General features: G+C 41.6%; 1 protein-coding gene across 1 annotated transcript; it reads left to right on the top strand.

Moving 5' to 3' along the window:
- The first annotated feature begins 12774 nt into the window (after positions 1-12774).
- Positions 12775-20782, top strand: LOC117395009 (uncharacterized). The gene is made up of 18 exons (XM_059020664.1): positions 12775-12871; positions 13080-13132; positions 13372-13464; positions 13538-13662; positions 13768-13911; positions 14659-14736; positions 15793-15963; positions 16095-16191; positions 16461-16684; positions 17027-17180; positions 17343-17551; positions 17679-17796; positions 18623-18825; positions 19084-19201; positions 19671-19840; positions 20164-20261; positions 20496-20628; positions 20744-20782. Exons 1-18 carry the CDS (start codon positions 12840-12842, stop codon positions 20765-20767), a joined length of 2244 nt encoding a protein of 747 aa, XP_058876647.1. The 5' UTR covers positions 12775-12839; the 3' UTR covers positions 20768-20782.
- Positions 20783-27290: the final 6508 nt, after the last annotated feature.

The following is a 27290-nucleotide window of genomic DNA, read 5'->3' as shown; positions in this document are numbered from 1 at the left end:
ACGCCCTTATCCAGGGTGACTTGCAATCGTAAGCAAATTTCAAGTGTTACAATACAAGTAATACAATAAGAGCAAGAAATACAATAACTTTTGTTCAAGCAAAGTATAAGTGTGTCAAACCACAATTCGATAATACAGCAGATAGTTACATCAGGATATGATTAAATACAAAGTACTACAGGTTAAACACTTGGCAGATTACAGTATTCTGAAGTACAGGATTAAATGCAGTAAAATAGGGGGCAGATAAGAGCAAAATAAAGCACATTTACATGAAGGGTGATAGTGTCCCAGGATACAAACAGAGGAGTTCTACAGGTGCTGTTTGAAGAGGTGAGTCTTAAGGAGGTGCCGGAATGTGGTCAGGGACTGGGCAGTCCTGACATCTGTAGGGAGGTCATTCCACCACTGCGGAGCAAGGGTGGAGAAGGAGCGGGCTCTGGAGGCAGGGGAGCGTAGCGGAGGTAGAGCTAGTCTTCTAGTGCAGGCGGAGCGGACAGGTCGAGGGGGGGTGTAGGGAGAGATGAGGGTCTGGTGGTAGCTGGGTGCAGTCTGGTCAAGGCATCTGTAGGCTGGATGCGAGCGGTGATCGGGAGCCAGTGGAGCGAGCGGAGTAGCGTGTGCAAAGCGAGGCAGAGAGAACTCCAGGCGGGCAGCAGAGTTCTGGATGAGCTGGAGCGGACGGGTGGCGGACGCAGGGAGGCCAGCCAGGAGGGAGTTGCAGTAGTCTAGGCGGGAGAGTACCAGGGCCTGGACCAGGAGCTGGGTAGCATAGTTGGTGAGGAAGGGTCGGATTCTTTGGATGTTGCTCAGGAAGAATCGGCAAGTGCGTGCCAGAGTGGAGATGTGCTGGGAATAAGAGAGGCAGGGGTCCAGGGTGACTCCACGGTTCTTAGCTGAGGAAGAGGGAGAGAGTGTGGTAGATTCCAGAGGAACAGAGATGGAGAGATCAGAGGAGGAGGGAAAGAAAAGGAGGTCAGATTTAGAGAGGTTGAGTTTGAGGTGATGCGAGTGCATCCAGGAGGAAATAGCAGACAGACAGGTAGAGATACGGGAGGAGATGGTGGAGTCAGAGGTGGGGAAGGAGAGGAAAATCTGAGCATCATCAGCATAGAAATGGTATGAGAAACCATAGGATGCGATGAGGGGGCCCAGGGAGCGGGTGTAGAGAGAGAACAGGAGAGGACCCAAGACTGACCCTTGGGGGACTCCAGTTAAGAGAGGGTGAGGTGTGGAGGTTGTTCCACGCCAGGTTACCTGATAAGTGCGGTTGGAGAGGTAGGAGGAGAACCAGGCCAGAGCAGTTTGCAGTAAAAAATGTGTGACTCAAGCATTGGTTGAGGGTGATGAGATCTCTATCGGTAACCTAGACCTTTTTTTACATGCCTGTACACCTTTTGCCGTTTCAAGGGAACGGTATCATAGTGTAATGATTTGGTCCAGTTTCTACCACAGTGTTCACAGGCAAGCCACGTTTTTGCGCTTTATAAATTGAATCAGTTTTTATTCCTTCCCCTCGCAATCCGTACTAACATGTACTCCTAGGAGGAAGCATTGCCTTCCTCGTTAGTGGAGGGGTAAGTTGTAACCTGTTTTTATAGTTTGCACTGCTGTTGTGCAAATAAGATTTAATTCCATGACAATCCCCTAGAGCAGTGCTTCTCAACCCTGGTCCTGGGGACCCACTGTCCTGGTGTGTCTTGTTCCAACTGAGCTCACAAGTACTGGAATGAATAATTTGGCTTTTTAAATTGATTAACTTAAATGTTGGAGAATTAAAGTTCCTTTTTATATTTAACTTTAATCTCCCTTTCTCTTTTTTTTCAAAAAAGGAAAAAGCTTGGTTTAGTTCCATTAAGGGTTCAGTTAAGTAATTGAGAGCTCGGTTGGAACAAAAACGACCAGGGTTGAGAACCACTGCCCTAGAGAAAAGGAAGGGAGGAAAGCCATTGTATATTGGGAACCTGCTACTAGGACTGCTGTATTGGTTAATTATTAGTTCAAATCCAGGGAGGGGCTGTGTATTTTGTCTATCCATTCTACGAGGAACTACCGTTCCTCTCAAATGTACAAGTTAGAAAAACTTGTTTGAAACTACCAAGCATCTCTGTATAGCGCAAAGAGTTTAGCTGTTTTTGCCATGTAGCAGCGGCAAAACTAAATGATTTACAATTCCCATCTCTACCAGTATCAAAAGTCTGAAACTTCCTTACAGCAAATGTGGGGGGAACAAAACCGTACATGCCTCTTGTACACAATGCGATAGAAGTCGTCAAACTAAGGTAACATTGTTATTCTTCCTCTTCTGTCAAACATTGAAGCTAAACTGATTCCACATGTTGATCAACGTCAAAATAAACCAGAGAATGCAAGCAGTTTGATATCCACACCATTTATATGAAACCATTTGTTTTAAAACGGCACATCGCAGAAAAAATACGTGGTGTGAACTTGCAACATGACGTTCTTGACGAGCACACGACCTTGGCCCACTGCGCAGTTGTTGAAATGCGGTTTATTTTTTAAGCTTGCATCCGAGCCTGACCAGCTTTTGCTGAAAGTTCTGCGCGATTCTAGGAATGTTCGATTTCCTGTTTGAAAATTTCTAGTTTCCTGTTTGTTTGGTAGATACCACAGCATGGAATTGTACACGAGTGGCATGTAGCTTCCTTGTCTAAATCTCTGATAAATTGTAGTTCCTCGTTAAATTAAAAATAAAGGGATTTATTTGGTAAAAATAAACGATTTAAACAAATAGGAGGCATAAATACATTTAGAAATAATTTAAATAAATGTAGAAATGAATACATAAATGTATAAATAGCAAGCTAGAAAATTACGTCATATTAATTGATTTGGCTGATGCGTTTATCCATAGCAACTGACATTTATATACCTATATAAAAAGTACATGTCTCATGTAAAAAAATATATATATATACAGTGTGTGTGTGTGTGTATATATATATATAACATTTCTATTGCAAGTTGCCTAAAATTAATAGCGCATCAAAGAAAGTCACCAAGGTTGAAACATTTAATGGTAGCTACTGAGTCAACATTTACATTGTAACGTTTAAAACAGTCTTCTAAAATGTAACAAACAAGGGTCATTTAAATGTGTTGGCTGAAAAAAGTAACAAGCAGACAAAACTGATTAAAACAAAACAAGTTTGAATGACAAATTCGGCAACATTGTCGAGTTTTGTAAACATTTAAAACTTAGGCTGTGTTCATACAGTAATTATACGGACTGTGTTGCATAGCGTTACGCTGACTTTGAAAAACAAAATGGTAAAACCAGGGTTAAGTGCAAGTGACAAAACCGAAACTGTGTTTTTCTTTACACCCACTAAAGTACATATGACGTTTTAAACCACTTCGTGCTACTTAAAGTTTACAAACGAGAGGTGGTCATTTCAGCCCATCTTGCTCGTTTGGTTGTTAGTAGCTTAGTGAGCGAAACAACCTATACAAACTAATCTGAACAAGAAGAAAACATAAGTGATTTTTTTTTTTTTATCCGTCTACCATGTTATCCGTCTAGCGTGTTGTGCGCACGCAAGCACGCTCACGCACAAAATGATCTGGCCCGTGAGCAGAAAAATTCCAGTTGAAACCAGTAGATCTTATCAATTGGTCTCAACTGGAATGAACTGGTCTGTACTACTCACCAGTAGACGTATCAATTGGTCTCAACTGGTATGAACTACTCACCAGTAGACCTTATCAATGGGTCTCAACTGGTATGAACTGGTCTACACTACTCACCAGTAGATCTCTACTGGTCTATGGTATATTAGTCCATTTCATCAATGGGTCTCAACTGGTATGAACTCTCCTGCACTACTCGGCAGTATCTCTACTGGTGAGTAGTGCAGCAGTAGATCTCTCAAATAAAGATAATTGCAAGCTACTGATAGTAGCTAATTATAGTAGTATGTGTCTGCATCCACAATAAAAGGCTCCTATTTGAGTATAAATATGTTACTCGTGTAAGCTTTTATTCAAAATTCTAAATTATAGCAAAATAATGTATTAGAAATGAATACAGTGTCTTACCTTAGCTACCTCTTTTTCAATGGAAGTTTAAAAAGAAAAGGACACTTAATTTCTGATATTATATTTGTTTAATTATGTTAAGAACAATAAGAAAGTACAAAATCTAGTCATTCCATTAATATTTTATAAAAACTGGTCACAGTTATAAAATATGAAAAAACAAACAGTATATATTATTTTACAATTCATTTACAATGGACTGATGAACAGGTTGCAGAATTGCTGGTTTTTTTTTAACATATCACAATAACATTGCATAGAAAACATATTACAATTTAAAATGTACATTTTCTCTTAGTCTATGAGAGGTTAAAATAACAAACAAGTAAAAAATATGTAAATAAAAAAATACCAAAACAAGGTTCTACCAAGGTTCTTTTTCTATCACAAAATGTAATGGTAACTAATGAAATCTTCAGTCTGGATACCTAAAGAAATAAATGACAGGGAGCGTCTTAATATATCAGGGTAAGTGTACCCCCACCAGCACTTATTATCAGAGCTGAGTGGTCCCATAACTTCACAGATATCTGTGAGCATCTAGTGGAATTGATTCCTTGACATTTCACAGCTGTATTCTCTAACACTGCACTATCTGTAAGTATTGAGACAGTGAAGTCAAAATTTGTATTTTTGCAGTATACTCAAGCAATTTGGATTTCAGATGAAAAGATGAATATGAGGCAAAAGTACAGAATGTCACCTTTTATTTCTGGGTATTTCTGTGCATATATGTTTTACCATTTTAGAATAATAACACTTAAAATAAAAGGTGACGTTCTGTACTTTTGCCTCATATTCATCTTTTCATTTCAAATCCAAATTGCTCCAGTATACAGAAAAAAATACCAATTCTGACTTCACTGTCCCAATACTTACGATGGGCACTGTATATATGGGCTTAATTGGAACACACATGGACGACATGTGTAAACTAGATTTGGTGGGCTTACAGAATACATTTACCCTACACTTTTTAGTCCCTCTCATATACATTTGGAAATTTGCAAATATATGCAGTCTGACCAAAACAAATGAAAATACATTTACATACAATATCCGTTGCACTCGGTACAAGAAGTCGTGCTCGTTTGTATTCTGAACACATTGTAATATGATACCGGCAATGTCTTGTCTTTGCTCTATATCAAACATTTTTAAAAATATAATAATCTCGTTTTCAATGGTGGCATTGCTTCTAGCAATTTTTATTATTTCTCCCATTCTTTGCCCTGTTACTTTCATACTTTTGCCCATTTACAACCATTCTGCTGTAAACAACCAAAGTCGACGGTATCTCTTTACCAGCTTCTCTGAATAGTGTCTGCTCTTCCTGTCCTAAACTACTTTGTACATAGCCTGGACCCAGTAGTGTTATTCCATTGCTTGTATCAGAAGCCTGAAGTTTTGGATAATCTGTTAATTTTGTGCAGAACTCAGCAATGCTTGTTTTAATATTGTGGATCTCTTTAAATAATGGAATTGCTTTGTAAAGCAGAAATTTGTTAACGACTTGTTTAGCTACACCTTTTGTACCTTTCACTAATTGTAATAATTTACCATTACCAGACTCAAAAACAAATGCTGAATGTGCCCACAGTGGACCCCAGAGTTTCACACTTTTTGCCAAATGAAGCAAAAGATGGACATTTGATGTCATGTTAGCTTCACCACATAATGATTGCAGCTTTACTACAAATTCGAGCAGGAGAATATCAGCATTATTCACATCTTGAGGTAAAATCGGAGATTGTAACGGAAGATAAATTGCTTCAACAAGAAGTGCAAAGTGCTTCAGATACCTCTCTGGCAGTATTCCTTTCAGACAGGGCAAACTATAAAATAGTAACCAATTTCTCCATTCAGATGCTTTCCAGTACTTTCGGTCTTTTACTGATCTTGGTAATCGTGCCATATTCTGCAGTGGTTTAATGCTAAGTAGTCTTGAATCTATGACAACTAGACATGATGGTGAGCCTATATAACATTCTTCATTTGCATACTGAAGCCACAGCTCTGTAAGTTGCCGTGTAACACCCAAGAGCACACAGTGCATGTAGTCTGGAGTAAAGCCCCAGACTATTCCAAAGTAGGGAAGATTAATTAAGGGAGAAGGACCTTTAACTCCGTTGTATATAATCCTTTCTCTTAATGCAGTTTTCATGTCATTCAGCATTCCCCTGTCTGTCCTATCTGCATACTCTACTTCTGAAACTGGGTATTTGACCTGCCCTGAAACCAACATACCAGGGTGATAGCACCAGCTGCAACCAAAGTATCCATTGTACTGTGCAGAATTTTGCATGGCAGGTCTTGCTACAGAATCTACACAGCAACAAATACCTACAATTTTACTTGTTACTATGGTCTTGTCCTTTTTCCTCCATTTTACACCTAATTCTGTAAGCATTTTGGCCTCTTCTACAAAATGCCCAAGAAATATATCCATATTTGGATGCCCCTTGCCAAACCACAAACCTGCTAAAATCAAATGTTTACCCCTTTCACTGGGAGGTAGTTCATTAATCATTATCTGAATAGGCCATATAGAGAAGGAAGATGAATTAAACACCGAACTGCCATCACAATTGAAATTGTACGAAAAGTTTTCTGGTTTACTTAAAATTTTTCCAGGCTGTGATATCTGCCTATAACATTCGCCATCATAAATGTCACATATAGACTCACGGTTAGTCATTTTTCTGGACATTCTATACGACAACACATCAGTACCCTCCAGCTTTTCTAGTAAACATTGAATCTGAGGAGCAAGTGGTACACTTATAAAGAAATTTCCTTCATCCAAGTTGTCTAAGTTACAAACACTGTGACACTGGGGGCATTTTTTCTCTTTTTCATCAAAACCCTTACAGTAATTTCCTACATATGTTTGACAAAATGTACAATAAAAATGAAATTTTGTCAACTCACATGATTTACTAAAAACCTTACTGAAAAGATGTTTCGTATCTGGGACAACTTCTCTCTCAAACAATTTGTTAATTATTTGAAGGAGATCCACTACAGCAACACCAGTAAGGGAGTGCCTCATGGCAAATGTCATAACCATTAAAAGTGCCTCTGCTTTTGTTGTAGAAACAAAATCGCACAGATTGAAATTCAGGTCTGGATTTGACCCCAACATATGTAAGGGATCATTTGAGAAACCAGGACCAGGACTTTCCACATTTACCGCTGTTCCAGATGACATGTGTTCTTGATCACTGTCTGGTTCATCAAACTCATCAGGAAGGTCTTGAATATTTACTTCATAAGCCAGTTCTTCACTGTTGTGGCTGTAAGTTATGTCTTCTGTTCCAGAGTGTATCTGTAAAATATGTATTTTAAAAGAGTAAAATTAAAGTGTTGGCTTTATAAAGAATAATTTAGTTTTCACATAATAAGCGGCAGACCCAGACCCAGTTGCAGGTATGAGTCCTGGAGCAGCGGCAGCAGTTACCCCAGCTACAATATATTATGCATTACTGTTTGTTATATTCATGGTGTTTCTTACCGTAGAACAACTGCTGCCTGAGAGTCTGTCAGAATCTCCCACTAACTGTTCTATAGTTTCATCATTCTCAGTCTGTTAAATAAAGGCAGAATACATGTAATAACGTTATGTTTTTGGATTTTTTTTTTTTTGGGGGGGGGGGGGGGCAGGATGTTATCACTAGAAAACATTACAGACAACTTGCAATCAATTTGAAATGTGAAATAAACTGCTACTCCTGTTTTATAACTCATGCAAAACTAATGAATGGATACTTACCAAAGGCACCTCTGATAAAGCAATATGATGTTTTCTTTCATGCAGCCACTGTGTTGAGCGCGGCCTGTAATCTTCTACTCCAGGTTCTAAATATCTTTTATATTTTGAAGGCCTTTCCATTTTTTAATTCTGCTGAAACATATACAATATTTTTGTTTACTTTCACTTAACAATTATGAATAACAAGAGAAAAAAAACTATTAATTTATAATAAAAAATACTAAAAATATTACAAACAAAAGGGTATTAAGTTTTAGTACACTATATACTTTTGTTAAGTATTGTGATTAATTTTTGGTTTAACATACCTTTTGGAAGTTTCTCGAAACCGCTGGCTCCTCTTGTCTCTGTCGTCATTCCCCGTTGTCGGTTAATGGTTGTTACACGCGCGCTACTGATGCAGCTTTACAGTTGCAATAAAATTTGAACAGCTGCGCGAGAAGATTTGGAATTTTCAGACCGGTTCATCTTCGCTAAAGGCTAGAAGGTAAGTTATGTTACCTCTGTGTAATGGTATTTAAAAATAATGTAACTATTACTGTGAAAATTGTAATTTGACTTTTTTCTTGGTAATTTGGGGTGTTCGCTTTTGTCAGATACACTGAAGATGATGTACGTGCTGTCGTAGTCTTTTATTAGAGACTTCAATCCTGAAACGACTAAAGATTTTGACAGAAAGGAAATTTACCAGATTTACTGGACTGAAAGCCAACAAAAACTTCCAGAGGATAAGCATAAACTTAAGCAACATCTGGTTAGTTCTAATAACTATTATAAAAGACAAATTCTATTACTTGTCAGGTAAGGACGTTTTATCTTTTTTTTTATTTAGAGTGAATGGGACAACGAGGTTAAAAGTAAAAGTAGGCTAATAACATAATGACAACATAAAAAATAACTAGGATAATTGTGAAAAGAAAACAAGTTTGGACAATTATTTTGATAAAGGATATTAATACAATTTCGAATGAATACCTTTTTGCAAAGATGGCATTCTATGTAAGAACTAGGCCATATTGAATGGTCTCATAAACATTTCCAGATGACGAGAAGGATCCATGTTCCCAAGGTTAACCATGATGAAGAAATCGAAGAAAATCAATGTTTTAAAAATCTGGATCTGGAAATCTCCGCAATGAAACATTCAATGGTAAGTATCTTAATATGTAAAAAAAAAAAATACATAAATAATAAATAATAATAGTAATTAGAAACCCACATATTTCTATTTGATCTGTAATGGTTTCTTGTATACTGTGTATTAGGTATTTATTATTTTATTTAATATGTGTTTTATCTGTAATGGTTTCTTGTAGGCGACAGTGCGTTTGTAAAACGCTGTGGTCCACTATGAAAGGCGCTCTATAAAATAAAGATCGATTGATATATTTCTAAATACATTTTAGCAGGAACAAAAAAGAAAAACCTTTCAAGCACAGAAGCAAACAATGTCGAAAATATTAGAAATAAAAAAGAAGGCAAGGAAAAGAAATCCTCTATTCAGAGAAAAAGGATTATGTGGAGGAAATAGAACCCAGCAGCTCTGACGACTCGGACGTAGACCTGGTACCGTCCAAACTGTTTAAAGAAATGAAAGAAAAATATAATGCAACAGAAAAAAACTATGAAATCCTAAAAAAACAAAAGAGGAATATGAACGAAGAAATGTCACTGTTGAGAAAAGAAAATCAAACGCTAAATACTGAAAACAGAACCCTGAGGGACCTCAACATTAAGTTGCAGAGCAACTTGCTTAGCAGATTTCCAAGAGGTAAGAATTATATTTATGTTTACAGTTTAATTTATTTCATGTAACCCTCCTATTTTGCTCAGAATTTAAGTACATCTGTTATGTTTTGGGTCATTGACATGATGCCATTACAAAGTAGCTTATTTTATATAGTTGTTCAACATACTCTCTCCAGTTACCCACCAAAACGTTTTAATATGTACTCTTATTAGTCATACTTGAGCACATCAATAAAAAAAAATGTACTCTTTATACTGCTTGGCCTTCTTGTACTTATAAATGTGCTGGGGTGTACTTGGCCCCAGGTTTGTTTTCTAGTAACATGTTTTGTTCATTGTTTTGTTTTTCCAGAGTCAGAGCCCACAACATCTGAAAAACCTATTGCTGTCCATGAATGTCCAGCTTCAAAGGAATCGCAATATATTCCTTTTGATTGCTTGATGGAAATGTAAGCTAAGCTTTACACGATATCCAATTACATAGAAGAAAGGACAAGCTTGTTTCTAAGATACTGAGGCAATACTATCATTCAAAATTAAACCCTGTACCAAGACTATTTGATGAAGTTGTTTATATTATGCAACAATCTATTAATATTTAAATGTTAAAACTGATGTTCTGTTACAAAATATTGTCCCTCTCTATAATTGTGTTGAAGGTGTGTATTGGAGAGGGCATTTGGTTGCCAGAAGAAAAATGGATATGGATTTCCAAGGCAAGCAAAGATTCCATTTTTTGCAAAGAGCTTGCTGTAGCAGTCTGGGGTTCAGAAGTGCTAAAGGACAGGAGCACATAGGGCAAAATCTGCAACAGATTTAAACAAATGAGAGCAGTTGCAAAACGACAGAAAAACCTGTAGAGCTACTGGGAGACCAGTACCAGTAGAGACCAGTAGAGCTACTGGGAGACCAGTGCCACTACAGACCAGTAGAGGTACTGGGAGACCAGTACAGACCAGTAGAGGTACAGAAAAACCAGTAGAGCTACTGGGAGACCAGTACCAGTAGAGACCAGTAGAGGTACTGGGAGACCAGTACAGACCAGTAGAGGTACAGAAAAACCAGTAGAGCTACTGGGAGACCAGTACCAGTAGAGACCAGTAGAGGTACTGGGAGACCAGTACAGACAAGTAGAGGTACAGAAAAACCAGTAGAGCTACTGGGAGACCAGTAGAGACCAGTAGAGCTACTGGGAGACCAGTGCAACTACAGACCAGTAGAGGTACTGGTAAACCAAAAGAGCTACTGGGAGACCAGTACCAGTAGAGACCAGTAGAGCTACTGTTTCCAACCCAAACCAGTAGACCAGTTCAGTTGTCCAGAAACCCATTTGAAACCAGTTGCCACTGGTCACCAGTAGAAACCAGTTGAACATTTTCTGTTGGAATTTCCACTAGGGTTTGCTACTGAATCTCTGCTGGTAGTCTTACATTCTGTGTCTATGTTGTTACAGTAAAGTGTAATGACTGGCGTCGCTATATCTGAACTTAATTAATATTTTTTTTAAGAATGACAGACGCAACACTCTGTGGAGCTTTGTATTGGCCTGTGTGACACGCTAACGGCCCCTGTTCGGGCCAGGACCACACCACCAAAACAAGAAAGCCCACTATAAACCCTCGACCCTGTTCCGTATCCTTCTCTCGGTTCTTGTCTGTATCCGAATCCTTTTCACTAGCACCTTACTCTCAGGCAGTGTCCCTCAGCTACCCGATAGGTCTCCCACGATTGTCAGTCTCTCAGCACGTCTTTCTCCGTCACTCTCTTGCACAGCACCCCCCATATTCATTTTACATTTTTAAATTACTACCAATGGATTACGAAGCACTCCAAAGAGATCAAGATGCCTTACCATTTAGTGAAACAACATTTGAGAAGATACAGTAACTGAGAGCATTAATAATTGCTTAATAATGTGTATCAAAAATATGTTACGGGTTATTGCCTTCGCTGTAAACTAATGGTGCAGTTGTCCACAATGTCACTATTATTGATGGTTCGGTTGCATTTTGATAATGCCTTAGCTTTAAAGACATTGGGTTGTGCAGATCTACCATTAGGTGGCACTAAAGTATGAAGCGCTGGGGGTGATTCGGATCAGTGAACCTTTTGGTGAAACACTGGTTCACGGCTGAATTAGTATTATTATTATTTATTTCTTAGCAGACGCCCTTATCCAGGGCGACTTACAATCGTAAGCAAAAACATTTCAAGCGTTACAATACAAGTAATACAATAAGAGCAAGAAATACAATAACTTTTGTTCAAGTAAAGTACAAGTTTGACAAACCACAATTCAATAATACAGCAGGTAATAGTGATAGTTACATCAGGATATGATTAAATAGTGATAGTTACATCAGGATGTGATTAAATACAAAGTACTACAGGTTAAAAACTTGGCAGATTACAGTATTCTGAAGTACAGGATTAAATGCAGTAAAATAGGGGCTGATAAGAGCAAAATAAAGCACATTTACATGAAGGGTGATAGTGTCCCAGGATACAAACAGAGGAGTTCTACAGGTGCTCTTTGAAGAGGTGAGTCTTAAGGAGGCGCCGGAATGTGGTCAGGGACTGGGCAGTCCTGACATCTGTAGGAAGGTCATTCCACCACTGCGGAGCAAGGGTGGAGAAGGAGCGGGCTTTGGAGGCAGGGGAGCGTAGCGGTGGTAGAGCTAGTCTTCTAGTGCAGGCGGAGCGGAGAGGTCGAGTGGGGGTGTAGGGAGAGATGAGGGTCTGGAGGTAGCTGGGTGCAGACTGGTCAAGGCATCTGTAGGCTAGTACAAGAGTCTTGAACTGGATGCGAGCGGTGATCGGGAGCCAGTGGAGCGAGCGGAGTAGTGGAGTAGCGTGGGCGAAGCGAGGCAGAGAGAACACTAGGCGGGCAGCAGAGTTCTGGATGAGCTGGAGCGGACGGGTGGCGGACGCTACTTAGCGCTACTGTATTATGTGTATTTATATTATTAAATACCGTTGTTGTAATCAAAACCCTCTGAAGATTAACCCAACACTGCTCGGCTTTGCCTCGGGAGGGGGCAAATGATAAACACGCTCCTATTTGTCAATAATTAAGATCATTCCAATAAACGGATTATTAAACTCAGGTGCTGCCGCCCCGATTGGATGCAAGCTAATTCAGGCGACTTTATAATCCTGTAACCAGTCACTTCTCTAGCAAGCGAGTATATCGGTTTCTTTATTATAAATACACGCTGTGCAGCTTGTGGGTTGGTTGCTGGCTTTGGCACGAAGGATGGGTATCATGGATTGTAAACTCATTTTAGGGTGAGTTTGATGTGTTATAGTGTTTGGTTTGTTTATGTCTTTAATGGCTACGCGGTTTTAGATGCTTGCGTTACTGTATTTCATTTCGATATGTTTTGTTCTTGCGTTGCCGTGTAAAGGTATGCAGTGTCTTGAGTACACCCGAGTTTGTGTAGGATACAGCGTGTGTCTGAATAACACTTCTTGCATGCATTTTTTTCATCCTCAGAGTTGTATTGTGTATGCTGTTACCTTTGGATGCGAAGGCGCAAGCGCCACCAGGTAAGTGGCGTTTATTTAATTGTTACATTGTCTTTTGTAGCTGCCACTTGACCTGCTTAAACGGGAAGTTTGTCTGAAATGTTACAAGCTGTCTCTGCCCTAGCACGGTCTTGCTCTTAAAAGCGCACTGTATTTGCCGTATAATCAACGTTATTTTCGTTATTAAAACCGGTTAGTTCTCTGAATTAGTTATTGAACCACTGCAAGTGAGAGTAAGTCTCTCGCCTCTTTGCCCGCAGGGACCTTTGTTAATGAGTGTCGGGACCGATACTTCTGGCTGACGACGAAAAGAAGCTTCCTAATTGGAGGGAACTTTCGCTTCGATATCATTGGTAAATATGATTTGATCGGTAACTTGTATTTGCAGGATGCCTCAACATCCAATTAAGCCTTTTTTGTGTTTAGGTAACGACGGCATTCACCCTCTGGACGATAGATACGCCGCATCCTGTGGCTTTACCTACTCTGTTAATATCCCCGGCGACCTGATATTCAGGGCTTCTTTCTTTGCTTGTCACGTCTCCAGCAATGTGAGTCCTGTGCGGTCGCACTTCACACGGCCAGCTCCGTATGTATGGCAACATTATTACAAGCGACAATGTCGCCTTGTAAACTAATGGCTTTTCTCTCTTTAGAGTGATTCGGAGTTTAGCTTGAGGTTCCGTTTCGTTCGCATCGACCAGTTCAGCAGAGAGACTTACTACCCGTTCTCTATGACGTGCAGTATTACCAAGCAGTGGTACCCCCGCGAAATCGTCTGTGAAGAGAACTACATGGAGGTAAGACCTCTCCAGTCCTGGGTTTGACCTGTACTCCCACTAGCTATAATACATTGCCCACAATAATGCCTCACCCTTTGGTCCATTATCCTTCTGCAGATTCTTTTCTTTTTAAACTACCTTTTTGTGCCACTGTGGTACCAGTTTTAATAAAACAATACTTTAATTCAACCAATATTTCCCCATATTTTGTCAACATGTTGCAACTGAAACTGGTTTAGGACAGAATACCAAACAATAATTGAATTACAAGTATTGTAGAATCTCTTTGGAAACCTATGTGTGCTTTATTTGGATAACAAATCCAAATTGGTGTGCATTGCCTCTGCTTCCCATATTTGTGCATTTTATTTACAGCATTAAACTGAAGGTGAATTAATGATTCTTTGTGCATTTTTTTTTTTTCACTAGTAACAATACACAGTATCTGGATGCGTAGTCCTCTACCAAACCCAGTAAACAAATGCAACCTGCCACTGTTGGTGTTGCTAAACTGCGGTGTCCATGATTGTTTACAGTTGTACCTTGTACTCCTTCAGAAGCTTGTATCAAATTCTCAGCAGACTTATTGCTGCATGGCTTAATTCTATCTGGTTGTGACTTCAGAGCCCAATACCTCTATCGGGGTTCCTCTTGGCTGATCTAGCCATGTACTTCTCAGAAGTGACGGGCTGCTAGATCATCTTTAAGCTATAGGGAGGTCTGAACCTAAATGATTGTATAACGTTATCCCCTTGTCATCTTTAGATATCTGTAAGGAGAAATGTGCCAGTTATTGCTCAAGAGGGGATGGATACTGAAGACTGGCAAGCTGCTCTCCCTGCAGTAAGTTAAAAGCCACTCCTGTTTGTTTACAAGCTGCTATCCAGCTCACAGTAGCATCTTGCTGTGAGCAGGACTATTGGCTTGTCTTTCTGCAACCTGTCCTAGATTTCCAACTTAACAAGGTTTAGTTCATGTTAATATAAAATGATTGCTGTTTGATGCAAATGCTCATTCATTATATATATATATGGCAGCATGAGCATCAAATGTGTCTCTCATATTTGGATAAAATGCACTATATCTATTTGAAAAAGGACTTTGTCTCGCTGCAGTGACTCTACTGTGCTGACCAACAATTGATATTTTAGCATCTGATGTTATGGGGGGGGGGGGACAGGGGATACTGCAAGTCACAGGCTAGCATGTGTGGCCACTGTTGGAAGCAGTATGCATGCTTTGCACCAGGTTTCGGATGTTGTCTTGTGGAATCCTGGCCCATTCCTCTTGTCATGCGTGGATAAGCATCTGCCTGTTCAGTGGTCTCCGAGCCCTAGAAGCCACAGGCCGCCCAAGTTCATCGCACAAATGTTTAATTGGGCTTGGGTCTGGGGAATAAAGGCATCCATGGCATGACTCTCCCATTGTGCAAGAAAGCTGTCGTGACACGAGCAACATGTGGCCATTCCTGCAAGACCATGCACGTTGGCCTATTAGGATGGGCTTGCAAGAAGGGCACCAAGTGAGGCCTTGGGACTTGATCAACGTATTGCTGTGGAGTCCTGTTTCCATCAATCCCTCACTGGCAGCGGAGTTCTGTAGCAACTAGACCATCACACTTGGACCTCCCCACCGATTGGTCTCTCGTGCACAACCGTGTCCCTAATTGGGTGTATATGAAGTGCCTATGTTTCAGTCCTAGTTTGTCTTCTATGCAGGCTTGTGACTTGCTGCTAATCTATGCAAGTGTGAAATGTCTTTTTAAGCTTCATAACTTGTCTAGCTAAAATCACTCCACACTTTCCCAGTCAACTTGGCTTCTTGCCTCCTACCCCAGTCCCATAAAACCAGACTAGCCCCTAGACCTTCTGACCAGCTGCTGTCTCTCCTGTGTTCCAGGCCCAGGAAGCTATCCTGTCAGTGTGGCAGGTTGTGTTCCACAAGACCGGACAGCCAGCAAAATCCATGAATGCCTCCGTGGCCCAGTCTCGGGGCTACATGATCAACTCCACCTCCAGTAGGATCCTCTTCCGCTCGCCCTATAACATGCCGGAATCAGAAATGCTTACAGTAAGACCTCTCCAAAAGCACTATTAAAATATCGGGTTCTGTTTTTAGCAGAGGTCCATATTGCGCCATCAGTGTCTCCAAGCACACTTGTATTGCTTCTGTGCCTGTGAGTTCATGCCATGTTCTTCCAGGTTAATGGAATCCAAGTGGAAGCAATCCGGGCAACTGTCTTCTACAAGCAAAGGTGGATGCTGCTATTGGTGGACACTTCTGCTGCCTGTACCAAGAGTAAGATCTAAAGCCTGGCTATCTTGCCATGGTCCAGAGGCCATGTAAAACGACTGCCATGGTGTGGTCCTCTTTTTAACTGGACAATTACTAGTGCAGTTACTTCTACTAGGTTACAAAAGGAACATCTCTGCATGCTAGCACTACAGAATTCTACAAACAAGGGCCATGATCATGGCCATATTGATTGCCATCTGCTTGCACTTCCTTTTATACAGAAATTCCTAATGGATACAAGTTTTTAAATCCAACTGTCTTTTCCCTCCTAGATCTTGGCACTTTTGATGGTACACATTTGGCTTGGGTTGCACCCAGAGTCCTCACTCCACTGGTTCTGCATATAGAGAAGTTCCAGGACAAGGGTATTGCCATGGGTGTGGAGGGGGAGCTGCTTGACCTTGCCACTATCCAGAGACGGCACTATGAACTGAAAGTCAATGAGACCTTCATAGGAATCTCTGTTCCTTATGGCGCGGAGGGTGGCTACCTGAAGGTAACGGGGGGGGGGGGGGGGGCAGGGGGGGAGTTTAGCTCTGGCGTTCCTTCACTGACAACCAGGCAGGTTCTGGATGTGTTGCAGACTCTCTCTACCCCCTAGATCGCGTGCCCTTGGTGTTTCTCTAGATAAGCACTTTGACAGTACACCTGCTTCTGATATCCCAGACACCTGGGAAATGCTCCCGTGGCAGAGTGAAGTTTAGCTGACCCTGAGTAAATCCTGGTTTTAATCTACACGTTGGCCAATGACCCTTCCTTTCCAGCCTTGGTTCTGCATGCTTTTAATGGAGTCCACCTCCTGCTTTACTCTTGTGACCATGCCCTTCTGTCTCTTCAGAGTCGTGTTATAAATAACCAGTACAACCGGATCTACGCCATTGACCTGTACCTTGAGCACCAGTGGGCAGATGACCTGTGGGAAGCGACCCAGCACCGTTCTTTCAAGCCAGTCCGCACCCCCTCTATTGCTGAGACCCCCTTTGTCGTCAACAGTGAGTACGCTGCCTGCTTTCCAGCATGGCATTTAATGGCCTTGCTGTGGTGCCAATGTGTAATGCAGTGGGGGACGCCCTGGACTAAAACACTAGCCCTGGCTTTAAATCTGTAATGCAAACCCTCCTCCATCTTAACCTCCTAAATGCCTGTGTTTGTAGATACCATCCCAGCAGAAAAGGTCTTCACAGTGACCCTTGGCATCTTCAACCCTGATGTTGAGCTGAAGAACTTCACCATCAATGGGGTTCCTCTGACCCTTCCTGAGGCCATCAACCAAGGCATTGTGCTAACTGAGGTCCAGCACCCCAATGGCACCAAGTCTTTTGTCCTGAAGGTCCCCTTCACCCACCCCCTCATCCCACAAAAGGTAGGGATGAAAGCATGCCTATATGTTGATGGATTGAAAAGCTTAAGACCCAAGCTGTACCGGTCTATTCTCCAGTAACGGTCAGCAACTGTACTGCTTCTTTACACCATTTGTTGTTCTCTGGCAGTATATTGGCAATGGTGTGAGGGAGTTCACATTGAATATCAACTACACCTTGAACATCATCCCTGGGAATGCGCCTTATTTCCACCCTGCAACCATTGTGTGTCAGATTAAGGATGTCGGTAAGTATTGGGGCTGGGAAGTGTCCCTGAGCACTGATTGATTTAGACCACGGGTGTCAAACTCTGTTCCTGGCGGGCTACAGTGTTTTCTGGCTTTCGTTCCCCCTGAGCTCTCAATTATTTTATTTCTTAGCAGATGCCCTTATCCAGGGCGACTTACAATCGTAAGCAAATACATTTCTTGTGTTGCAGTACAAGTAATACAATAAGAGCAAATTACTTAATGGGTCTAATGATGATTAACCGGACACATTCAACACTTCTCTTCAGGCCTCAATGCTTCATAGGTAGTGTACCTTGAATCCAGTGCATTTCTAAAACCCTCAACTGTAAAAGACCTTAATGTTTGATAATTCAACAAATTAGATCAATTGTTAATTGAGAGTTTTGGCATGACGACCCTCGGGCTGGAGTTGACATCCCTGGACTAGACCAAGTCTCTCAACCAAAGGATTGGTGCACTGGTTGTGTGCCCACCCAGGGAATTCCATCATGAAGGTGTCTCCCCCCCCCTTTTTTTTTTTTTTTTTTTTTTTCCCCAATTGAGCTAGTTTGCAAGCTCTTGAAAGCCTCCCGGAAATGCTTGCTGCTAGCATGCTGTCACCTTTCTTGGGGATTTGCATACACCTCCCACACTAACAAATATGCACCCCTATTGGCACTTGCTGTTTGAGAGAAATGATGTTCATTAAAGCACTGCTGCCCAAAGAAGACTGCCAGCACTCTGCTGAAGCTTGAACTGTCGACGCCTGACCATTACTGAAGGTGTGGTTGGTAGTTTATTGGCATACACTTCAGGCTCTTGACTCTTCTCTTGCCTCCCCAGTACTTCCTGTGATCAAGGGCTCTTGTACTGAAAAGAGCCTAGTCTTTGAAGTGACGCGTGGGAACATGGACCACCTCTGGGCCATGTACATTGGGAAACACCAGCTTACCTCTGAGCTGGCGGCTCAACGGGGCTACATCCTCACCAACCAGACCAAGTTTATTCTAGAGGTGCCGCTCTTCAGTATCGGCTGCATCTATGAGGTACACATTTCCGGGGGCCATTAGGAATGTACTTGGCAGAGCCTCCCTAGAGGCTGAACTGGGTGTTTTGTAGGATTACATTCTCATTCTGCGTTTGAGGTGTTTTTTTTTCCTTTGTTTAGGTGTGTGTGAGCAAACCTGAGCCTTGTTAAATCTGTAGTTATCCCTGCATGACTAGGTTGGAAAGCCTGCCCCTCTGTTGGTGTGCCATCAAACTGGGATGTTTTTTCCAGTGTCGCTTGTCTCCCTCTTTTCCAGGATATCTCTCTCCGAGGCCTCTTTGTTCGAGTAGAACTGACCCTAATCAATATTGGGACACTCTCGGCAGTGCTGTCAGCTGTACAGCGCTGTCAGTTTCCTACCAAGCAGCTGCTAGGTAAGTAGCTCCCCAAAGTGGGCTTGACTTTCTGTCTTGGTGCTCTGCACCTCCCTGCTTCCATGCCTTGCCATTTTCTACACGTGTTGACTAAACAATTTCTAACATATGCTTTAGTCGTATTCCTGACTCCTTCTCCATTGCTGTAGAGAGTATTCCACTTGATCGCATATTGCTTGCAACAATCCGTAGTGCCACTTGCCCAACTTCTAAATGGTCTACCTGGCCTCTTGGTCTGCGGTCAGGTCTCTATGCATATTGGTGAAGGCTTCTACCAGTACCTGCACCACAGTGTGATCCTTTAGTATTCGGCAGGCAAAATTAATTCTACAGGGTCCCGCAGCACTTTTGGCCATAGCTGTAGGTATCGTCTCGAGGCCACTTGGTACACGATTTGGTGTGGCAATCTTGAACTGGTTCATGCAGCAAGTTCTCGTGGAATGCTTCAACTTCACCCCATTCTCTTCAGTGTGCATGCCTAATGGTGTGATGACGGTGGTGGCTGTCACCATGGAGCCCATACCAGTAGTGGAACCCAGCAAGACCACCCTGCTGGATAAGACCTGCAAACCCAAAGAGTTTGACTCAACCAGGGCTCTCTTTACCTTCAGTGTCAACACGTGTGGGACCAGGAGCAAGGTGGGTTTCCTGCATGGTGCTGTAGACTCGTGCAATAGCCCTTTTATACAGGTCTTGTATTGGTGGACTGTACTAGATGCAATACATATCCCTAAAAGTGCTGTGGACTAGCCTGGCATGTCTGCCCTAGTAAAAACTACTACAAGATTGCTTCCCCTTGAACTGCTTTTAATTGCATATTTGACAAACCCAAGTGGCAACTCCTGTTGTGTCTTTTTAAAATTTGCTATTGGAAATACAGATTTTTCAAATGGGGCTGCTATTCTAATTTAGTATTGGGTGGGGACGCTTTGTACTAATGGCTTGATATGGCAATGTTTCAGATTGTGGAGGACTACCTGATCTATGAGAATGAGGTGGTGTATACCAGAGCGCTGTTCCCAGCCAATGCTCCAGTCATCACCAGGGACTCTGAATACAGGTGAGCATGAGGAGTCCTGCACTTCTAGAAGGCCTGAAATGGGCCTACACTGGCACCTCTCGATACTGACTTTTTAGACTTGGGGCATGCTGCCCAATAGATAATGGTATACTTCCTGTGAAGATTTAACTCTGAAGGAACCATTTTCCAAATTGGAAGTAATGTGTTTCAACTGCATTTTAAAGACCTTGGTAGACTCCAATGAAGTGGTTCTGTGCAACGTGTCTCCCGTAGGCTGACCATCCGTTGCCGCTACCCCCTCAATGACACCATGAAATTGCTAGCTGAAAGGAAGGCTGTCCCTGCCCCTACTCTAAAAAAAGTCTTGGATCCCTGGAGTTCTATCCTTACAGCTCTGAGCAGAGAGGTATGGCTTCTAGTGCCTAGTTTTAACTTGCCCGGTCCCGGGACAGTGTTGGTCAACTTTTATCCTGACTACCAGTATCCACCTACTACTATGACTCCATTTCTTGATTTCCCAGGCCACAAAGCCAGAGACGTTCTGAATCTGAAGGCCCGTATAGCAAGAGGTTGGTACCTGGTACACCCCTTCATACCCACCTACCTTTTAATGGCCAGGTTCTGTAGTCTTTCATCCATAACCCACCAGGAATGGTGTTTATACACGTGAAGTGCTTTAAAAGCATAGCAGTGATGGGTGCTCCGTCAACCTTTCTCCTTCCCGCCAGATGTGACCTTCTCCCAGTTCTATCGGGAGTTCCCAGTGTCCAAGTCTGGGCTGGAGCCCTTGTTCCTGGAGGTTGTGCTCCTCCACCACCAGAACCTGGCTGACCACCTCATCCTGCGGGACTGCTGGGTCACAGAGACCCCTGAACTGGACGCCACCCCTCAATGGGACCTGGTCACTGACGGGTAAGGGGGTGGGGGTGACGAGAGTAAGCAGGCATATGGTGTTGCGCTGGAGTTTCATTGTCATTTATGCTAGCTTTTAGGATGTGCGCTTTGGTAGCGGTCTAAACTTTACTTGCTACTCTTACTATGCTGTAGATTTGCAGCAACTTGCATTGCATGATAACCTGGATGCCTAGATGTGACTTGTGACCTGGCAAAGGCCTTTTCAGCATTGCAATGGGCTTTGGTTTCATGTACTTCTGAAATGAGTTGCATTTGCCTTGATAGAAAAACACCAATTATATGGTAGAAAACACACCACCATGGCAGTTTCCCTCTGGTGGGAACTGCATGTATAATACACTAGGAAGTCTTTTCTGGAGGCTTCCAAATGTGCTAGGATGCAGTAGTTTCCTAAAATGAATACCTCTGTCCTGTACTTCATGCCACGAAACCCAGTGTGCGATTGCCTCCAATGTCGTCTCCTCCTTTCTGCAGCTGTCTGGTCAGTGGTGACTCCTACAAGACCCAGTTCCACCCAGTGTCTGCCAGCCCTCTCACAAAGAGGCTTGAGGTCCAGGCTCGGTCTGTTGCAAACCATGCCCTGTGGCAACAGGTTGGTAACTTTTCAGTGAGCTCAACCCGAACCTTTTGATCTGCATTCTTGCCCTCGGGTTAATGCATGTCCATCTACTCCATGTCAAACGATAGTTTAAACCTCCATCCAGACCCTGAAGTGGCTCCCTAGTTAAACTGGTGTGGAATGACTCCAAGGTCAGAAATGGGTAGTCCTGCTCTAGAAATGGCTTTCTATTGGCTGGCTGTGTATTTGACTGAACTAGGGCTCTAACACTGTCTGACCTTCGTGTTTTGCAGATGTACTTCCACTGTCTAGCTCTTGTTTGTGCTTCTGGGAAGGCAGGTGTCTGCAATCAGACCTGTATCGCTGGAGACAAGAGATCAGGTAGGCAGGGTGTAGGACCTCTCTTGCAGTGGATGATACCCATTTGTATGCTCTATCGACTCCCAATTGCTCCTTTTTGGATCCAACTCTTTTTTGGGCTATGTCTTCCAGCCCGCAGTGTTGAGCTGGCTGACTCTGTCAAAGGCTATATTTCTGCTGGACCAGTCCAAATTGTACCAGAGGGGGAAGTTGCCAGTGTTCAAGCAGCCGGTAAGCAGTAAAGCACCAAGACACTAATCCCCTGCCTGCCCTGTAATTGCGTTCCTTTGCATGGTGACGGAGAAGTTTAGGAAACTGCTGCTATTTTGGCTCCTGCATAGTAAGCTTTGTGTATTGCACCAAAGGGGAATCTGGAGCCAATATGGCACCTGCAGGGGCTGTGGTTTTTCTAGACCTCTTCTGTTGCAAGTTTTAGCCAAACAAATGCTTGTCCCAGGCACGCTACATAATGTAACCAGTAGCTGTGCTTTCAAACTAAGCCCTCCAGGCTAACTAGCTCTGCCTCTTGTACCCAACACTTGCATCTCTTCCCCAGTGCACACATTGGGTATTGTGTAGCTTCCTCAGGGTCCTAATGCTTGCCATTGTCTGCTTTCAGGTGCGACTCCTCCTCTGGTCCCCTATATTCCAGTCTTGGGTGTTGCAGTGGGAGTCCTTCTACTTGCTGTTGTAGTGTTTGCTGCCAAAGCTATGAGATGTTGGGTTTCTATTTAATAAAAATCTTTGACTGAAATTGTTTCGTGCCGTTTAGCTTTCACATTTTCATCTATCAATGGATCTGAATTAACTGGGGTATTGGATGGCTAAAATGATGCCTGCAGCCTTATTCAGCTAACATTTGAATGTCCTTTTTCAGTAGCTTGCTTTACCATGAGAGGATTCTGCTGTTGGTTCACTAAATGATGCTTTTAAACCTTTTGGTTTTCAGCCATGAAGTGAAGAGGGTTTGCAGTGAAACTTGTGTGACTCTCGAGCATGGGTTGAGGGTGACGAGATCTCTAACGATCAACTAGACCTTTTTTACATGCGCTGTACACCTTTTGCCCCTTTCAAGGGAACAGTATCAAAGAATGATTTGGTCCAGTTTCTACCACAGTGTTCATAGGCAAGCCCCATTTTTACGGTTTATAAACATCTGGGATGTTTATAAATTGAATGTTTTTATTCACCCTCCAATCCAGTTCTTATCCATTTTACAAATAGTTTTCAAAAGATCCGGAATAACTTTTCAGAATTAATAGGTGTCATGGACTTCAATAAATTCAAAACTTCACCTTTGTTTCAACTCTTATGATCTCATTTCTTTGCTTTCCTCAGAGCCCCTCCTTTATCTGACATTAAGTGAACCAAGGTTCCCAGGATCTTGGTTTATAGTATAATATAAAAACACTACTGCATGCAAAAAACTAATTTTATGTGTTATGAGAGATGTTCTTAATATGTGACATCATCTTCTAAGTGATTATATTATGCTAAATTAAAGGTATGTGTTTCTTTTAACTTCATATTGTTTAATCATTTTGTTAATGAGTCAGTTTTGATTCCATATACCATTGTCTAACAGAGTATTTGACAAAAGTTTGTCTCATACAATATTCAAGTCATTTAGTTTCACTAAGTTTAAGTGGTAATAGTGTTCATTACAATTATTTATCCATTAAGAGATGCACTGACCAGGCTCTGACCTGTACCTCTTTGAGAATATGTTACTGCTAGCAGTTTCCACAGTCTCTTGTTTTTTTTTTTCAAGGTCAGAGTCTGTGCAAACACTTTTTAGATTTATGACCTATAAAGGTCTGTTAAGCCATAATTTTTGCATATTTCAAGATATATTCTTATCTGTGCTAAACCTTACCACCCCAGCTCTATGAGGCTTGCAGCTCTGCTGAAGTGGAACCCAAGGACATTCCTTCTTTCTAGATAAGAAGAGAGGCCCTGGTTTCACTGTAGCAGTTTCAAATCACCACATTATAAGGAATCCATCTAACATCATTAGACAATAGTATAGTGGATTAATAACAACGTACATTATAGTATATTACAAACTTAACACAACACCTTTTAACTTCTATACGTCAATGGATATCATAATGTCTAGAAGTCTTATTGTTCAATGGAAAGAATAAACTTGTACCATTTTCCCATTTAAGTAAATCGAATACTGCTCCAGGTTTTAATCTTCTTATCACTACAGCAAAGTCGTGAACAAGCAATAATACTTGTCAGTTTTAAATAATATGTTTTCTCATTATAGCAAATACTTAAAACATATTAATCTTATGAAATAACTGTTATGAACTATAAACAGTTTCAATTAGCACTGAACCTGTTTCATTATAAGATAATCTTTCAATTAATTTACCTCTGTTTATCAATTGCTATAATATTATTTTGGTGAATCCCTTTTAGGATTTAAATCCAAATATATGCCAGTATAACTGCATTCAACAAGGCGTGACCCTTTGTTCATAAAAAATCCAGCCGAGACAGGATTTTTTTCTCAAGACCTCTGGCTTGTTAGTTAATCTTTTGGTCACAAAGAGTCTCTTCTTATCTTGTGTTTTTAGGACATAAATGTGTAGATTAACGTTCACTTTTAGCCGGAATGGTGCTTTTTATCAAGCGTCATGCTTTCTGAAGATAAGATATACTTGTGGTAAATCATTCATTATATATATTTTCTTAGGGATTCTCAGACCACCAAGTACTTAATTGAATACATGTGTAATTCCAAACAAGAGAGCACTGACCTATTTCATGGAGCAAGAGAGCCACCTACTAGTGGTACAAGAATACTCTTTCTTTATCCTTCCTAATATCTTTGACACTTCATTTTATAATACATTCCATATTTGAAATTGCCTAGTACATATTCAGCATATCCATATGTTCTCAGCAGGATTCAGCTTCTGTACCAGGTTTCGCTCTTAGTTGTTTCCACAAGAAGTCCCTTGATCCAATGTTTCTCCATCACAGGTGTGGATTTCCATGGCCTGACTTCATTCCTATAAGACACTTGGACACGTTTAGCTGTAAATATTATTTCTATATATTTCCTTTTGTTCGCACAGAGTCACTTTGCGAGGTACGCCTTCCATCCAGAACACTGAAGGAGGCCAAAACTCACTATTATTCATATTTTCTGGTATCCAATTACTGTTCTGCCTCACATCATCAGTTGGTAGACACAATACAACTGAATCTGATTCAATTGATGAACCAACAGCTGTAGCTACTGAGATCCTCCATGCAAAAGGTGTCAATGTTTTACTGACCAGCCTAGCTGATTCAGCGTCACTTGCGACAACCACTATCGGCTGCACGGGCGGCTGGATTAAATCCAGTGGTCGTAAAAAAGTGGTTTATGGAGTATGAAAGCCTGTTGTCCAAGCTTGGCATTGAAAATCTTCCTTCACACATCTGGAATTGTGATGAAACAGGGCTCCAAGATGACTTTGTGTCAATAAAAGTTGTCGGAGATGTTAGACAACCAAGCTTTGAGAAAGGGGAAACAACCACAGTACTTGTTTCCTTCAATGCAGTGGGCAGTTATGGTCCACTCGTGTTCATTTTTAAAAAATGATAACAAAGCCTACAAGCAACAAAATACATTATTATTAATAATAATAATAATACATACAGGTAGTGAACAAAAAGATGGAAACACCTGGGTAAATGAGGGACACCAAGATGAGGAGACCTCAGTGACTTTGAAAGAGGGGTGATTGTTGGGGCGCGTTTGGCAGGCGCTTCAATGACCAAGACAGCTCAACTTGCTGATGTTTCACGAGCAATGGTGTCTCAGGTGATGTCGACATGGAACTCCGAAGGAAAGACATCATCAGCAAAGGGCAACAGTGGGTGGAAGCGCATACTCCAGGATCGTGATATCCATGCATTAATTAGAAGTGCAAGGCAAAACAGACAAGCAACTGCAGATCAATTGACTGCAAATTTCAACCTGGGGTGCGAGCAGCCAGTTTCTTCAACAACGGTCTGCCGAGAACTCCACAGAGCGGATACATAAGAACGTAAGAAAGTTTACAAACGAGAGGAGGCCATTCAGCCCATCTTGCTCGTTTGGTTGTTAGTAGCTTATTGATCCCAGAATCTCATCAAGCAGCTTCTTGAAGGATCCCAGGGTGTCAGCTTCAACAACATTCCTGGGGAGTTGGTTCCAGACCCTCACAATTCTCTGTGTAAAAAAGTGCCTCCTATTTTCTGTTCTGAATGCCCCTTTATCTAATCTCCATTTGTGACCCCTGGTCCTCGTTTCTTTTTTCAGGTCAAAAAAGTCCCCTGGGTCGACATTGTCTATACCTTTTAGGATTTTGAATGTTTGAATCAGCTCGCCGCGTAGTCTTCTTTGTTCAAGACTGAATAGATTCAATTCTTTTAGCCTGTCTGCATATGACATGCCTTTTAAACCTGGGATAATTCTGGTTGCTCTTCTTTGCACTCTTTCTAGAGCAGCAATATCCTTTTTGTAACGCGGTGACCAGAACTGAACACAATATTCTAGACGAGGTCTTACTAATGCATTGTAAACTTTTAACATTACTTCCCTTGATTTAAATTCAACACTTCTCACAATATATCGGGGCATCTTGTTGGCCTTTTTTTATAGCTTCCCCACATTGTCTAGATGAAGACATTTCTGAGTCAACATAAACTCCTAGGTCTTTATCATAGTTCCCTTCTTCAATTTCAGTATCTCCCATATGATATTTATAATTCACATTTTTATTGCCTGTATGCAATACTTTACACTTTTCTCTATTAAATGTCATTTGCCATGTGTCTGCCCTGTTCTGAATGCTGTCTAGATCATTTTGAATGACCTTTGCTGCTGCAACACTTAATAGGGCGTTATTGCCCAACGCCCTATTAAGTGATTTTACATTGGTGTTTCCATTTTTTGTTCACTACCTGTATATTGAATTCTGATATTTTTGTGATAAATCTGAAATGGTGTGCATCAGAAAGTTTGTAAGCAACTGTGGCAAATTGGTTGATTGTGTACGGGCGCAGGAGTGATGCAGTAGATCTCCGGCCCCAGTGGGCAACCTTGCCTCCTCTTCATGGAGGTCAAGGTTGGCCCCCATCGGGGGTGGAGCTGCTACCCCGGCCCCTTTGCCATACCAGCAACGGGACAGACAAATAACCAATGTTCCCTCCTTCCCTCCTATCTGTTTTAGATGTAACCAACAGGG

The sequence above is a fragment of the Acipenser ruthenus genome, chromosome 3, assembly GCF_902713425.1.
Source record: "Acipenser ruthenus chromosome 3, fAciRut3.2 maternal haplotype, whole genome shotgun sequence".
NCBI lineage: Eukaryota > Metazoa > Chordata > Actinopteri > Acipenseriformes > Acipenseridae > Acipenser > Acipenser ruthenus.
The sequence above is the reverse complement of the archived record's forward strand: the minus strand, read 5'-3'. Positions and strand labels throughout refer to the sequence as shown.

Bases quoted from the DNA above. Each gene is read 5' to 3' on its own strand.
- LOC117395009 (XM_059020664.1), top strand. From the start codon at position 12,840: ATGGGTATCATGGATTGTAAACTCATTTTAGG. The intron at 15,964-16,094 runs GTAAGACCTCTC...ATGTTCTTCCAG, and splicing joins CGGAATCAGAAATGCTTACA to GTTAATGGAATCCAAGTGGA. The intron at 17,552-17,678 runs GTAGGGATGAAA...GTTCTCTGGCAG, and splicing joins ACCCCCTCATCCCACAAAAG to TATATTGGCAATGGTGTGAG.